General features: G+C 39.1%; 1 protein-coding gene across 1 annotated transcript in view; it reads right to left on the reverse strand.

The window, feature by feature from the left end:
• Nucleotides 1-270: 270 nt before the first annotated feature.
• NF1 (neurofibromin 1) overlaps nucleotides 271-17,812 on the reverse strand; it is a 191,913-nt gene continuing 174,371 nt past the window's right edge. Inside the window, exon 57 of the mRNA XM_075852828.1 lies at nucleotides 271-4,638. Within this exon, the coding sequence (XP_075708943.1) occupies nucleotides 4,496-4,638 (143 nt within the window). The 3' untranslated portion in view covers nucleotides 271-4,495. The remainder of the gene's footprint in view (nucleotides 4,639-17,812) is intronic.

Raw genomic sequence — 17,812 nt, forward strand, 5'->3', positions numbered from 1 at the left:
AGTACACTTTAAGGAACATTTTATCTATACGTCATTTTTGTAAGGCTCTGTTCACACTGGTTACATTCTGTAAAGTTTCTGTTACCCTTGAAGGGCAGAGTAGCAAAGTCTGCTGAACTACTCTATTAGTAAAAAAAAAAAAAAAAAAAAAGTATAAACTTAATGGACAAATGATAGGTCAATGGAAGGCGTTCGAACCTACAAAATGGAAGCCATAATACCAGTGTGAACATAGCCTAAAAGTAATTAAGACACTAATACACAAGAAAGCAGGTTGAATTTACATTTTACTTCAAAAAAAGGGGATGTACATACATGAGGGAACATTGGGTAGAGAACAGTTATGATAAATCATATCTGCTAATTGTATCTAGGTGCCAGTTTGGCTGGCGGTGGCAGTTTTATTCCTGCTGGCATACACTTGCTTACAATATTAACAGGATAGTGAGTAAAGGAACATTTGAAATTGTATGGCCTGAAAGGAAAGAATATATCATACACAGTGAGTTTGTAGTACAGCATCATTTTTTTTCTTTTTTTTTTCTTCATTTAAATGACACAACAGCAGGAAGGAGAGAAGTTAACAATTACTAACACTAGAAGAATCAAAGTCTGTATGTTATACATGTACAGCAACTAACTGCTTTACAAAAAAGCAAAATAATACAATATATTGTCACATGTATTTACAGTGTAGTAAATATACTTTTCTGTCAAATTTTACACAAAAAATATTTACAGATGAATGTACTGCATTAAAAAAAGTAATGTCGCTAACACTTAAAAGTGACTTTTTGTGGAAAAGTCGGTTGCATAACATTGGATACCACATGCTTAGGAGAAGGGGAAGTTCCTAAAACTGAACCTAAAAATCATACAGGCTGCCCACACCCAACATTGGGACAAATGGACATTATCCAGATTTGCAAATACAAATATAGCGTGACCCAAATATACACATCAGAGACCCTAAACTATGTGGTCGGCTTAGTAAAACGGTGCAAAGGTAGAGGAACCCAGTCTACAACCAGACTAATGAAAGAAAATGGCGTTTGCACCTTTTTACTTCTGCTAAACTATCTGATATCCATGGTTTAAGAGGGTTTATGTTCCATTTTCCAAAAATCTCTCATGAACACTGTACAGCACACGACGAAAGAGAATTCTTGGAGCTCTTGAAGAGATGGTACCCATCGGGACAACCCCTCATATCCGCCCCAGAGATCAGCGGAACCAGCTGGTGTATCATGATCTGTAACACGACAGTCGTGTATTTGTTGATAGTTTGCTGTTGCAGAATGTTCACTTCAAGCTCTGAATGCACAAAATGGATTTCCATGGGACAAAAATATTTAGAGCATTTAAAATGCCCATAGACCGAAAATATTTTTCAGAACTTCCTGCTGCCAATCTACATTTTGATGAAGCAGGTAGATCTTTGTCTGATGGTGGGGAAAACATGAACCGACAAGGTTGGATTTTGTTTGTTCAATCCCATTCTTTACCTTGAAAAAAAGCTTCTATGTAGCTGACAATTATATTACATCTATGGGAACTTTTAAGCCCGTTTTGTTTAATAAGAATTAAGGGGCCCATTCCCATTAGATGAAAGTTGGCCGAAACCTCAGATTTTGGCAGAACCGACCAATTATCTAATGTGTGTGGACGGCCCCCGACTCTCTAACGGCAGATGTCATGAGAAATAAGGATTGGGCATGCCAGATTTAAACAAGCCCAATACTTTGTTTCCATGGTAGACAAGCCACTGCCAGAGGTCTCTGACAGTGGCTTATTTCTCTCTCTCTCCATTGAAATAAACATGCAAGCTCAGCCGAGCATGTACGTTAATGCTGGAGGTGGGAGGAATCTTAAAGGGACGTCTAAATCTTTGATTGGAACACTATAGGAATTCCACACGACAAAGCGCGCACTGGCAGGTTACAGCAGTTCTTGTATATTAAAGTCTGCTCAGTAATAGGTTGTCCTAAGCCAGTCCATTCAATAATAGTAGATAAGGTCATGATCACGTAATAAGAGCATGCGTACAGATCAGGCAGCGCACTATTATACATCTCTGATGTGCATATTCAGTTCTTCCAGGCTATGTTGGGCCATTGGGTTCAATGACAAGTGAACGCAAACTCATGTGTGCACCTGTGTTGTCCTGCGCACTAGTCGGTATTGACCCTCTGTAAAATAACTAAACATAAGTACAATGGGATTTTGGCAGACTGTTTGCATAATAGGTTTCTGTCCAAAGTTTTTTTTCCAGAACTGTAAACAAAATGAAACAAAAATCACAAAATCAGGGAGAAAAACAAACAAAAAACCCCGCTTATTTACATTTGTGAATTACGCTTTATAATGTGAATAAATGCAGATTATGTGCTATACTTATTTCATCCCAACACGTATTTGTACCATTGTTATATTCGTTTAGCTGTGGAGTTTGATTTACTGAAATACACTTAAATCACTCTATAGTCTTATTACATAGAATTATAGTTGTATCTTATCTTAAAGCCATTCTTGGTCCTCGGGCCAAGATCTAAGTTGTAGAAGAGCATCTAAGTGTTTCATTTATACATATGTTCAGCAGTTATATTGAGCCCTAAAAACAAGCACCTAGATGTCTTTCCCTTTTGCTCAGAATTGTCAAAAAGGATAAAATTTCCTCTGAGTTAAGAATATACTGGACAAGTGTCTAAAGCCCTGTTCTGCAATCGCCTCACCTAGGTGTTTACTGCCGGTAAGTCTGGTAAATAGCGTTATCTTCTATGTTTTGCTGTAGTGGTGCATTTGCAAGACAGTATCAAATGAGTCACTGTTAATACTACACGCTAATCCAGAATTCATATGTCACAGTGAGAGAACATGTGTTCAGTTTAACTAATATCACCCCATACCAATTCAAATCAGTTAATATATATATATATATATATATATATATATATATATATATATATATATACATACGTAGGAAAAAAAATCTCATCTGATTATGGGGAACACATGAATTGGCTACTTTGAAGGGGCAGGGGCGGTCATTCAGGATAACTATATTTGTGTGTTGCTCTAAGTCAGCATTAGTACTATAAATATTTGCAGCAGATTTGGCATTATATATGCCAGTAAGACTTACCAGGATTTTAAATAGCATTTATCTATTATGGTTACAGATTTCTACAGAATACAATATGTGACTGCTCCTTCAAAACGGTTGAAGTGCATCAAGTGTTTCATGATGCTGCTCCTCCCAGACACAGCTCAGAGGGAGGATCCTGTCAGTTTAAATGTACCGTTTCATTATCTGACCTCAACAAGGCCTCAGTTTTTATAGAATTTTTTATTTTTTTTTATTTTAAGATTGCACAGAACAGTGCACCATGCCAAAAGGTGAATGTTTACTTCTTATCCATTGCAAATTATGCCCCAATGATAGCGAGGACATACATCTTTCAAAGATTATGCCCCTAAGTGCAAGAATTCTTTTAACACCTCTCTCTGGAAGGGTTAAGGAAACGATCGTCAAGCAGAAAGGAGTTAAAGCCCTTATACTACTCCGATGCAAGCAATTTACTTACCACAATTTCACCTTGAAAACACAGTTTGTTTTTGTTTGTTGTCAAATTAATACAAACACATATTTACATAACATTTCAAATTATTCTCTCTCAGAATACATTCTGCCTTTTAGAAATAGTGCATTTTAAGGACAGAAATCACTGGTGCATTTAAGATGAAAGAAATGCTTCAATACTTTAACAGCGCAAACAACAATGTTTGGAATATATAACTATATATTTTTATAGGAATAAAAATATAATTAATTTGACAAATTTATTGCAAGTACCCAGAAATTTTAATTGGTATGGTGGCCCCTTTTAAACACCGACTCACATTTGCTTATAAAGTACCATTACAAAAAAAGTCCCAACTGGGAAGTAAATTTTAAGCAAATAGGTAAAAAAAAATCCACAGCTAAAAGTGATTTCAAAGGGGTAGGGGGAATTTAAATAAGGTTATCTTCCCACTAAAGCCACTAGAAAGGATTAGCTTTAACAATTTGTTAAATGCAAAACAAAAACAATCAGTAATAAAAAAAGACAAGGCATAAGGACTCATGAAAATGCCACTAATGTTTCAACAGTTAATGCAGTAAAGGCTGGGCCACCATTATCAAAATTACAAAATCCTTCATTCCGAAATTCACAAGTTGTTGATAGGCTTGTGACCGTGGTTCCCTTAAAGAATGGAAAGAACTGAAAAAGGAAAAAGTAAGGAGAAAAGTCTGAGGAAACCAAATGGTGTTGAGTTCAAGCAATGTTCTCAATATATTGATCTTCTGGCGACATGGCGGACTGCATGGGAACGTTAAAAAAATTAAGTGCAGCATCATATTGTGCGCGGGGCCACTGGAGGGCCGACCACATAGGTAAGTCTGTTTTAGAAAAGGAACTGTAAAATAAATAAAAAGGGTAATTAAAAAAATGTTTCACACAATCTTTTTGATGCTGTGACGTTTGAAGCTGCCAGCACTTCTCTGCTTTTGCACTTGACTCGCTGAACCGTGGCGCGTTCTACCGCTGTTTGAGTGGCCGGTGGTGGGAGACAGTTCCACGTTCTCCTTGTCAATTCCTTAGGTAGAAAAACATGATAGGGGAAAGTGACGTTACAAAAGTGACCGTGTGATTCCTTACTTATTTACATAACAGTGAACAACAACTAAGTATTTATCTGGGAAGAAAAGTTTTCAAAATATTCAACTTACGGCAAAATTGAAAAAAAACTTTAAAGTACAGATGTGATTTATTATTTGACTTTTTAAGGAACTCAACAGAGTGGGAAGGTACTCGGTCAATGCAAGGCTGACGGCATCATGACAACCTGCAGTCTTAAAGGTGAAGGCTTTATGAACTACATCGGCAGTACTATGCAAACTATATTTTAGAAAACTATTGTGCATAATAATGGCTGTAGCAGCCACATAACTTGTTTTGTTGGTGTATAAGTGTAGAACGTGTGTGTAACAGCCAAAACAAAAGGCATAAAACAGTTTTAAAAAAAATGACCCCAGAATGTCATGCACTTCGGTGATATAACAAGCACATCAATTCAGGTTTCTATAATGGTTTCAATTCTAAAGCATTTCAAGCACAGTGCATGCATGTTGTTTGTGTGTATATATATATATATATATATATATATATATATATATATATATATATATTTATATTTATTTTTTTCAGTGATTGGTGATTTCTGATGTTTTTTAAATTGACTTATTAAAAACTTGATCGTTTTTCAGGTGTATCCTCTGTGCATAGAAGCTGCATTGTTCGCAATCAGCCAATTCGGTCAGTGAACGGACAGCTCAGCTGAGAGCGGGTCCTGTGTGTCTCAACTTGTTGTTCAACTTAGGGCCTGTTCACAGCAGCGTCTGGTTCCGTTTGGGGTTTCCGTAGTAGACTACTCTATTGTATCAGTTAAAAAAATGGAAACTTAACGGAAACAAACTGAAACGGAAGCATTACCGTTTAAATCTACGGTAATGTAAACGGAAGCTATAGTTTCCGTTCAATTGTACCTCTATCGGAATAGATAAACGGAAACCCCAAACGGACCCGAACGCTGATGTGAACAGGCCCTTAATAATAATTAACAATATTGATCAGATCTAAGTTGATTTACAGGTTGAGAAGATCCGCTCTCAGCCGAGCTGTCAGTTCACTGACAGAATTGGCTGATGGAGAAACTACGCAGCTTTAATGTAGAGGATACGTAGGGGCTGCATCTGAAAAAAATAGAAACTTAATAAAAATCAATTTAAAAAAACAACAGAAATCACCTAAAACAAAAATTGAATAAAAAAAAAAATCCTACAAAAGGTGTCCGCAGCCTTCAACACCTTCCCGCTCCTGGACGTACTATTAGGTCATGATAAGCACATCGTTCGCGCTCCATGACCTAATAGTACGTCACGGTTCTAACAAGCATTCCGGCGCCTCTCCCGGCACATACAGGAACTGTGACAACTGCGGTCTCATACATCAGTTGCCACAGCCTCTACAGAAGGGACCGATCGTGGTGATCCCCGCTTATTAACCCCTTAGAAGCCGCGTTCAATAGTGATCGCAGCTTTGTAGGGGTTAAAACACCATTGACATCCTGCAACATGATTGCGGGTGCCGATGGTTGCTATGGAAACCAGAGGCCTAATAATGGCCTCTGACTAGGCCATCTACAGAAGCCTAGTGGGTCCTGACAAAGTCAGGACCTACTATGCTTGCTGTCAGTGAGTATCTAACAGCTAGTACACTGCACTACGCATGTAGTGCAGTGTATTCTATTTGCAAACAGGGCCTCCTGCCTTCAAGTCCCCAAGTGTGACAAAAAAAAAAAGTTGTATACAAATAAATAAAAGTTTAATAAAAGTAATAAAAGGAAAAATCCCTGTTTTTCCCTGATCAGTCCTTTATTATTAAATTAAACTATACATAATTAGCATCACACGTCCGTAACGGCCTAAACTGCGCAGTGAATGCCGTAAAAGAAAATAATAAACCATATCAAAATCACAATTCTTTGGTCACTTCACCTCCCAAAAAAATAGCATAAAAAGAGATCAAAAAGTCACATGTATCAAAAACGATACCGATTGAAACTACAGTTCGTTATGCAAAAAACAAGCCCTCACACGGCTTTCTTGATGGAAAAATAAGTTCTGGCTCTTAGAATCTGGCAATACCAAAAGTAAATTATTTTTTTATAAAAAGTATTTTATTGTGCATACGCCATAAGCCATAAAAAAATTCTATAAACATCTGGTATCGCCGTAATCATATCGCCACGCAGAATAAAGTGAATATGTAATTTATAGCGCACGTTGAGAGCTGTAAAAACATAAAAAACAATAGTAGAATTGCTTGTTTTTTAGTCACCACGCCTCTTAAAAAATAAAATAAAAACTGATCAAAAAGTCGCATGCACCCCATGAAAACTACAATAAGGCTGGGTTCACACACACTATTTACGGATGTAATTCGGGCGTTTTAGCCCCGAATTACGTCCGAAAATGTGGCTCAAAAGCGTCGGCAAACATCTGCGCATTCATTTTAATGGGTCTTACGATGTTCTGTTCCGACGGTCATTTTTTTCAAAGACTCCATGGAAAACCAGCTCCAATTACGTCCGTAATGGACGCAGCAAAAGACGCCTGCACATGCCATTACGGCTGAAATTACGGTGCTGTTTTCTCCTGAAAACCGCACCCTAACGGACGCTGCCGTGTGAACATACCCTAAATTCCTCAAGGGCTGTAGTTTCCAAAATTGGGTCACTTTTAAGGGGTTTCCCCTGTGCTGGTACCTCAGAAGCTCTGTAAATCTGATATGGCGCCCAGAAAACAATCCAGCAAAATCTACATGCCAAATAGCGCTCCTTCCCTTCTGAGCTCTGCCGTTTGTCCAACCAGCAGTTTCTGACTACATATGGGGTATTGCCGTAAACGGGAGAAATTGATTTACAAATGTTGTGGTGCTTTTTTTCTGCTTTATGCCTTGTGAAAAATGTTGATCTAAATATTTGTATCTTTTATCAGAAAAATATGTGATTTTCAATTGCACAGCCTAATTCCACTAAATGCAGCAAAAAAACCTGTGGGTCCTAAATGCTCACTATACCCCTCGATAAATTCCTTGTGGGGAGTAGTTTGCCAAATGGGGTCACCTTGGGGGGTTTCCACTGTTTTGGCACCACAAGACCTCTTCAAACCTGACATGGTGCCTAAAATATATATCTAGTAAAAAGGAAGCCTCAAAATCCTCTAGGTGCTCCATTGCTTCTGTAGCCTGTGTTTCAGTCCAGTGGCACACTGGGGCCCCATGTGGGATATTTCTAAAAACTGCAGAATCTGGGCAATAAATTTTGAGTTGCGTTTCTCTGGTAAAACCTTCTGTGTTACAGAATTTTTTTTCATAAAAAGGATTTTCTGCATAAAAAACGAAAATTTGTAAATTTCACCTCTACTATTCTTTAAATTCCTGTGAAACGCCTAAAGAGTTATGATAAATTCTAAATGCTATTTTGAATACTTTGAGGGGTCTAATTTTTAAAATGGGGTGTTTTATGGGGGTTTCTAATATATAGGCCCCTCAAAGCCACTTTAGAACTGAACTGGTACCTAAAAAAAAAAAAAAAAAAAAAAAAAAAAAAAGGCTTTTGAAATTTACTTCAAAATGTGAGAAATTGCTGCTAAAGTTCCAAGCCTAGTAACTTCCTAGAAAAATAAAAGAATGCTCAAAAAATGATGCCAACATAGAGTAGACAAATGGGAAATGTGAACTAGTAACTATTGTGTGTGGAATTACGGTCTGTCTTAAAAGCAGATACATTAAAAATCAGAATTTTTTTTCCAAAAATTTTCTCTCAATTTTGCTATTTTTCACAAACACTGAATATCGACCAAATTTTACCACTTACATAAAGTCCAATGTGTCACGAGAAAATCTCAGAATCGCTTGGATGGGTATAAGCATTCCGGAGTTATTACCACGTAAGGCTCTTAGCCTTAAGGCCAAAACTAGGCTGCGTCATTAAGAGGTTAAACATTCCAAAAGAATTTGAAAATAAAATATATTTTTGTTAGTAATTACCCATTAGAACAAGATCACACACAGTTTTGATGCAGTGTTTGATGCGTTGTTTTTTTTTAGACAAACACATAAGTGCACACAAAATAAAAGAGATGCATTAGTCTTTTCTCTATACTTTACCTTCCGCTTGGTTCCACTTCCGGCTTTGGCTCAAAAAACTGCAACAAAAGCGTGCGTGTAATCCTGGCCTCACACATTTTATTGCCAGAACATTATCTCTTTCCAATGCAAGGTTTTGACCCTTACCTTCTAGCTGTAGATAGATCTTCTAAGCTTTCTACTTGGTTTTAGACAATTGTTACAGAAACAATTAAAAACACAGATGTTTCACTTTATGTGGTAATAACTTCGGAATGCTTTTACCTATCCAAGCGATTCTGAGATTGTTTTCTCGTGACACATTGGACTACTGGCAAAATGTGCTCGATACATTCAGTATTTAATTGTGAAAAACACCAACATTTCGTGAATTTTTTTTAAAATTATCATTTTTCTAAATTTAAATGTATCTGCTTGTAAGTTAGCCAGTTATACCACACAAAATTGTTGCTATTCAACATCCCCATGTGTCTACTTTAAGGTAGCATCATTTTTTGAACATCCTTTTATTTTTCTAGGATGTTAAAATGCTTAGAACTTTAGCAGCAATTTCTCACATTTTCAAGAAAATTTCAAAAGGCTATTTTTTCAGTTGTGAAGTGGCTTTGAGGGCCTTATATATTAGAAACCCCCGAAAAGTCACCCCATTTTAAAAACTTCACTCCTCAAAGTATTCGAAATATAATTTAGAAAGTTTCTTAACCCTTTAGATGTTTCACAGAAATTAAAACAAAGCAGAAGTGAAATTTACAAATTTCATTTTTTTTGCAGAAATTCATTTTTAATCCATTTTTTTTGTAACACAAAGTTTTACCAGAGAAACGCAACTCAATATTTATTGCCCAGGTTCTGCAGATTTAGGAAATATCCCACATGTGGCCTTAGTATGGTAATGTACTGAGGCACAGGCCTCAGAATCAATGGAGCACCTAGAGGATTTGGGGTTCTTCTTTTTATTAGAATATATTTTAGGCACCATGTCAGGTTTGAAGGGCTCTTGCAGTGCCAAAACAGTGGAAATCCCCCAAAAATGACCCCATTTGGGAAACTACACACCTCAAGGAACTTATCTAGGGGTATGTGCCGCGTGAGCATTTTGACCCCACAGGTTTATTGCAGAAATTATTGGAAGTAGGTTGTAAAAATTAGGTTTAGCTAATTTTTTTTCATTTTCACAAGCACTAAAGGAGAAAAACCACCACAAAATTTGTAAAGCAATTTCTCCCGATTAAAACAATATCCCATATGTGGTCATAAACTGCTGTTTGGGCACACGGCAGAACTCAGAATGGAAGGAACGGCATTTGGAGTGCAGATTTTGCTGGGTTGGTTTCTGGTCGCAATGTAGCATTTGCAAAGCCCCTGTGGGACTAAGGCTATGTTCACACGGAGTATTTTGGGGGAGGAATATCTGCCTCAAAGCTCCAAACGGAATTTTGAGGCAGATATTACTCCCCCAAAATACTCCGTGTGAATAGCGATTATCGCGCCGTTTTTCGCCCGCGGCCATTGAGCGCCGCGGGCATAAAACACGCTTTCTCCTGCCTCCCATTGAAGTCAATGGGAGGTCGGAGGCGGAAGCGCCCGAAGATAGGGCATGTCGCTTCTTTTCCCCGCGAGGCAGTTTTACTGCTCGCGGGAAAAAGACGCCGACGCCTCCCATTGAAATCAATGGGAGGCGTTCTCGGGCCGTTTCTGCCGAGTTTTGCGACGCGGTTTCCGCGTCAAAAAACTCGGCAAAAGACCCCGTGTGAACATAGCCTAAAACAGTGAAAAACCCCCAGATGTGACCCCATTTTGGTAACTACACCCCTCAAGGTATGTAGTGAGCATGTTAAAACCTGAGGGCGTTTTGTATCAATTAGTGTGCACTCGATGTTGCAAAGTGAAAATAGAATTTTTTTTCCATAGATATGCCAATATGTGGTGCCCAGCTTGCGTCACCATAATAAGACCGCTCTCTAATTATTATGCTTTGTTTCCCGGTTTTAGAAACACCCTACATGTGGCCCTAATCTTTTGCCTGGACATTTGACAGGGCTCAGGAGTGAAAGAGTACCATGCGAAATTGAGGCCTAATTTGGTAATTTGGAAAGTATTGGTTCACAATTGCACAGGCTCTGATGTGAAATAATAAAAGAAACCAGAGAAGTGACCCCATTTTGGAAACTGCACCACTCAATGCATTTATTAAGAGGTGTAGTGAGCATTTTCAGCCTACAGGACTTTTCCATAAATGATTGCGCTGCGGATGGTGCAAAGTAAAAATTTTAATTTTTCCCTACATATGCCATTTCAGTGGCAAATATGTCATGCCCAGCTTATGCCACTGGAGAGACACACCCAAAAAATTGTTAAATGGGTTCTCCCGGGTATGGCGATGCCATATATTTGGAAGTAAACTGTTTGGGCACGCTGTAGGGTTCAGAGGGGAGGGAGCACAATTTGGCTTTTGAAGCTTGGATTTGCTTGGTAGTAGTTTTGTTTGGAGTTTTACTGGTATTTCAGTTTATAATGTGGGGGTACGTGTAAGGGGCAGTCAGGTGGTATAATAATTGGGTTAAAGGGAAGGTGTCACGGAATTATTATTTTTTTTATATAATATTGCTTTTAGTAAGATATTGAAATAAATTTTATTTATTTGTGTTCTTGTGTTGTACTTTTTTCTTACTTTTACTTCTCTATGGGGGCTGCCATTTTTTTTTTCATCTCTGTATGTGTCGATTAATGACACATACAGAGATGGAATACGGAACATACATCCCCATAGAGAATGCGAACGGGAGCCGTTCCATTCACTATAGCGTACACCGTCTGTGTGGGAACGGAGCATGCGCGGCTCCCACACAGACCAAAAAGAAGGTCTTTAGCAGAGCGAAATCTGGCGCCATTTTCATGTGGACCGGAAGCCGCGGACGGACAGTAAGATGACTTCCGGTCGCGGCTTCCGGCCATATGTTCAAGGCAGCGAAGACGCAAGGTATAGGAGCGGAGGCGGCAGCAGGAGCAGGTAAGTTAGGTTTGTGTATGTGATGTGTGTATTATGTTCGTGTTATACTGTCTAATTACCACTGTATCAAATCCTCCTACACTGTGCATTCGCTCTGGAAATGGCGGCACACAGTGTAGGAGGTTTGAAGATTCAACCCCCTCCTTCTCCTGGCACTAGCCAGAATAAGGGAGGGGGGATTGTGTGAGGACACTAGAGCGAGTGTGTCTACCCCAAATTTGCAGCATAAAGCAATGAGGTTGCTTTACCACATTGCCAAAGCTGCAATTTTGGGAATTGCTCCCCCTAGTGACCAGCACATGGAAATGTTATAAATTAGAATCTAATTTATAATATTTATAGTTTAGGTCGTTACGGTCACGGCGATACCAAATACGTATGTTTTTGGTTTTTTTCCAATAATAATGGACTTGATAAGGGAAAAGGGCAATTGTGTTTTATTTTATTACTTGAAACTTGTATTATATTTAAAACTTTTTTTTTTTACACTTCTTTTCAAGTCCCACTAGGGAACTTGAAGGTCCAATTGTCTGTTTTATTTTTTTCTAATACATTGCACTACTTATGTAGTGCAATGTATTAGATCTGTCAGTCATTCACTGACAGCAAGCCAATTAGGCTTTGCCTCCCGGTGGGGGCCTAATTGGCTTCCGTAATGGCAGAGCAGGAGGCCATTGTTAGGCCTCCTGTTGCCATAGCAGCAGTTGGCAGCCCTGATTGCATGATGGGGCTGCCCATCTGCTAGGCAACCTCTAAGATGCATAGAAGGGGTTAATGGCAGGAATCGGAGATAGCTCCGGTTCCTGCCGTTACAGGTGGATGTCAGCTGTAACATACAGCAGACATCCACCGCTGATGACACCGGCTCAGCTCCTGAGTCAGCGCCATCTTGCAGTCGGCTACAGAAGCCTTTTAGGCTCCGCCTCCGGGCGGGGCTTGGTAGTCTTCCGTGAAGGCAGACCGGGAGGCCAGTATTAGGTCTCCGGTTGCCATTGCAGCCTCCGGAACCCCTGCAATTTCATTGCTGGGATGCCGATGAGCTGCAAATAACAAATGCAGCGATCGCTTTTGACCGCTGCATTTAAGGGGTTAATGGCGGGGATCCAAGCTAAATTCGATCCCCGCCATTACAGTCGGATGTGAGCTGTAATACACCGCTGACATCCGGCAACGATGGCACCGACTCAGCTTCTGAGCCGGTGTCCACCATTTGTCGTATGGATACGGCAAAATGCGGGAAGCACTGGCTTTCTATGACTTATCCATATGGCAAATGTCGGGAAACAAAACCACCACCAGGTATTGACAATGGATGTACCACACTGCTTTATGGTAGGAAAGCTTGCAGGGCTTCTCACCTATAACTACAATACTCGTTCCCTCCCTTTCCTAAGGGTTGATATGTTTATTCACCATTTTATTTTGTAGTTACAAAGCTTGAACTTTGCTGTGGGATAAACTACCTTTTCTAGCATCATTTCTGAACCTATAAAATGTAATTATTTGACTTGTTATAGTTGCTCTGAATAAAATCATTAACTTATATTGTTTTAACCCCTTAATGACCAGACCTTTTTGCGCGTTAATGACAAAGGATTATTTTTTGTTTTTTCACTGTCGCATTTTAAGAGTCGACATAGCCTTATAACGGCTTCTTTTTGTGGGACGAGTTGTATTTTTCAACTGTAGTGCCGACCTATTGACTTTCTTTTGTTTTACGTATTTTTCAATTTTTGGATGCATATAATATATTGTTTAACTTTTATTAACTTTATTTTAGGAAAGAATTGAAAATAAGCAGCTATTCCAGCATTGATTTTCGCGTTATAAATTTACACTGTTCACTATGCGTCATAAATAACATGTTACCTTTATTCTATGGGTCGGCACGATTACGGTGATACCAAATATGTAAAAGGTTTTATATGTTTTCCTACGTTTGCAAATTAAAAACCCTTTAAAAAAAAAAAAAAAAAAAAAAAAGTACTTGTTTTTACATCGCCGCATTCCAAAAGCCGTAACTTTTTTATTTTTCTGTCGATCTAGCCATACGTAGGCTTGGAATTTCGCCGTTTTTTTTTGGGTGCCGTTCACCCGTCAGTTTAATTGTGTTAACTTTATTGTCTAAGTCATAACGATAGCGGCGATACCTTATGTGTTAATTTGAATTTTTACACTTTCTAAATAAACCACTTTTTGCAGAAACATTTTTTTTTTTTTACTGTAATCTTTTTTTCTTTTCATAAACTTTATTAAACTATTTTACTTTTTCTTTTTTTTTTTGTCCCACTAAGACTTTGCTTTGCGATCTTCTGATTGCAGATGTAATGCTTTGGTATACTTAGTATACCAAAGAATTATTGCCTGTCAGTGTAAAACTGACAGGCAATCAATTAGGCCATGCTTCAGGCATGGCCTAATAGGCAGTTGCTGAAGGCAGACCTGGGGGCCTTTGTTAGGCCCCGGATGCCATGGAAACGGATAGGCGCCCAGAAATATAGTTGCGGGCCTGCTGATGGGATGACAGAGGGAGCTCCCTCTGTCAAACACATTAGATGCCGCTGTCGCTATTGACAGCGGCATTTAATGGGTTAAACTGACGGAATCAGAGAGCGCTTCGATTCCAGCAGTTGGGGCAAGAGCCAGGCTGTGTATAACAGACGTCCTCCTGCCGCTGATCTTGTGGGTACAGTGGCAGTACCCACCAGATCAGAGCGACGGATATATCCGTCACTATTCAGGAACTAGTGCCTGCATGTGACGGATATATCAGTCGCTTGTCGTTAAGGGGTTAATGCATTGCATTGTCTTCAGGCCTTCCTTTCATCAAATCAAAATTGGTAGACGTCATGTATCAGAAGAGGAACAGGGATATTGAGCAATGTTTACACTCTTAAAGGAGTCTTCCACTAGAGCAGCTTAAAGGATATGGTTTACTGATGAGTAGGGGCCCCAACATATAGGATCCGCACGGTCACTAGAACAAAGGAGTTTCAGTGGTAGTAAAGCACAGCAGGCCCACAGAATTTTTTTTGCAAAGCACCAACTAGGTTTTTTGTTGACACCTTTTCTATTGTTATATAAGAGTATCATAATAAGGGTTTTAGATTGTTTATCCTCTTATCTTCTACACAAGCTCTGAATTTTTTTTTAAGGAAAACGCACTTATTCTTCAGTATTCTTTCTTATTCAACACGTTCGTTATCAAAATACAATTCAATACTAATGCTTTATTTAAAATGCCAGTTTTTAAATAATTTGGAGGTCAAGACAAAATTTTAAGATAAAGCCTACCTAACTTTTCAGAATTAGCTCTCATATGTCTGTGCATGAGAAATAACACTATTTGTGGCCGTTATATGACTTGTATTCTGTCTTTTTTTTTTTAGAAGTTTTTCCCTTTGCAGACTCCCGTTCTCAATTTGAGCTAGTGGGTGGAGCCTGACTGCTATTATGTCTCGCATACACAGCACACAGAGAGCAGTAATAAGCAGCGTAGCTGTGAATCCAGCTCTGGGGTAGATAGAATTCTTACCAGCAGCCTGTTCATCCTCTTTGCTTCTGCTCCCCCCCTCCATAGATTTCTATTGGCAGTATGTATGTCTGTCTCTGCTCCCTCCCCTTTCCATATACTTCTATGGGCAGCCAGTGAAGATACATAACCCTACTTCTTCCAGTCAGTCTCCTCTGCTCTGTAACCAGAGACGGATTTCGTTTGACAACAGGGGGGGGGGGCGGCAGATTACAGAAAGGGAGACACCTAGTGGCAGTAACGTCACACATAATTTGCATGGATAAAGCAACTAAATTTTAACAGTAAGTAAATTAAAAAGTTGATAAATATCAGGTAGACTAATAGATTAGCATAAAATGTTTGAAAAGTTAGTGTCCATTTAATAGCTAGAAAATGAATAAATGCATGAAATAGTAAACTTCAACTGCCACTAAGTGCCACAGCTATATCAATGTAACAGTTCTGGTGGGTACCCCATTTTTGTCAGGCTGCTGCCCCGTTCGTTCATGGTCTGTACATACTTTGCAGTTTTGCATTATGATTGATGTAGTCTTTACATCAAGCAATCTAGGTAACACAAGATTAGCACGAAGTAAGGCAGAATAGTAAAGCCTCTTAACATTATCTTACTAAACTGCAAAAGCATTGTTACACTTTAGGTCTCATTTCGTTTCTATATTAGATCAGTATTTGGAAAGTCCTGAATTCTAGTTCATTCATATTCCAAATACATAGCATGTTCTATTGTTATCTGTATTGATAATGTGCTTTTCCTATACAAATCAATGGACGAATATGCCATAATTTTTTCACCCATGAGGACGGTCTATATTTAATCTTCATTTGTGACTGAGCACAGAAAGATAATACGGGTGTAAAAAACCACCGACAATAGGCATTCTAAAAATAAATACTGACGCAATACAGTGGTAAATACAGACAAAACATAATTCAATATTTATTCTGGCTTCACGTGGGAGAGTTGCAGACAGGCCATAGACTTGCATTAAGCTTACCTTAAACTTTACACAGCTGTCGGCCGAACAACAGCTTTTCCTCCCGACTCCCGCATACCATACATATGCACACTCTGCTTGCTGAGCGTGCATGTATTTTCACTAGGGAGTAAGGAAAAAGCCACCGCAAAAGCATCGGGCATGTCGGAGTTCAACATGTCCGACACTTCTCTACACCGACCTCTACCGTCGGGCGAGAGTCGGGACGCCGCTATACACATGAGTCGGCCGCCTCAGCCAACATACATCCAATATGTATGGCCAGCTTTGCACTCTTTGACCTTTCTGCACCTCTGTCTAATAAAGCTGACAAAGAAGATGGAAGTTGAAGCAGCCCAGTATTTAGCAGATCATAGCCGGCCCTTAATTGTAACTATCACAAAACTTAAGTCACAACTGATGCCAACTTCTTGTATTTTTCTATGACACGCCAAAAGAGTTTATTTTTCTTTTTTATTGAAATATTTGTTTAACACTGGGACAATATATCTTGGTTTAAAGCTGGGCAGTAACAGTCTTGTTCTAGAAGATAAAGATAAACTAAAACGTTGCCAAATATAAATGAATGACAAAGACATGGTATTAATAAACATTTTACACTAAGTACGATCACCTTCACCTCTCACACAAAAGCCATGAGTGTGCGCTGCTCCCAGGTGGTATAAAGTCAGCAAATGCTCATGCCAAGCGCTCACAGCTTTAGCACATGACCATGAACCCGTGCATATAGGTGGAAAGGAAGTACCTTGATGAGGGAGTGGCTGCATGAAAACTGCCGACTTAGAGCAAGGCAGAGAAGCTTCAAAGACACAGAATGATAGGGGAGGGAAGTAAAAGAAAGAACATGAATAATGGTGGAAAAGAAAGAGACAAACGGATGAGACTCAATGACATCATGGAGAGCCTCTGTATGTTTAACAATTGCTGCGTGGCACAACGAAATCAAATTTGACCTGGCAGTACAAGGGGGGTTATGCCACAAATGGAGAAATATGAGGTGAATTTTCTCACAAATGATATGGCTGTAACTGCTACGACACTAGAGTTAAAGCGCATTTTCACCAATGAATACCATTTTACAGATCGATATATACTATACATAAAAAGTTCATTAACTGTGTGTCATTACTTAACGCGACACTACCCTCAAAAACGTATTCTTTTTTAACATATAGGATTAAGCTGCATGTTTTTTTTTAATGGGTAGTTTGTTTTTACGGAAAAACATTTTTAATTCAGGCCATGTATACTAATTCCTATTCAGTGGCTTTAGCGGTCTTTCTATGAACCGAGAGGATTTCCTAACACTCCCTGGCCGACCAGTAGTTCACCCAGGGAGGCGTTAGGGGTGAAAGCACCACACCTCCATTAGGTTTGCTGACCCCATATGCCCTCCCGCAAGTATGGCTGCTGGAGAACACTATGGCCAGGAGAAAGTAGTAGGCTGACTTACCAGAGAGCACTCCTGTTCTTGATGTAGATGCGGGTGCAACCTCTGGGGCCCCCATCTTTCATACAT

The sequence above is a fragment of the Rhinoderma darwinii genome, chromosome 2 (genome assembly GCF_050947455.1).
Source record: "Rhinoderma darwinii isolate aRhiDar2 chromosome 2, aRhiDar2.hap1, whole genome shotgun sequence".
Taxonomy (NCBI): domain Eukaryota; kingdom Metazoa; phylum Chordata; class Amphibia; order Anura; family Rhinodermatidae; genus Rhinoderma; species Rhinoderma darwinii.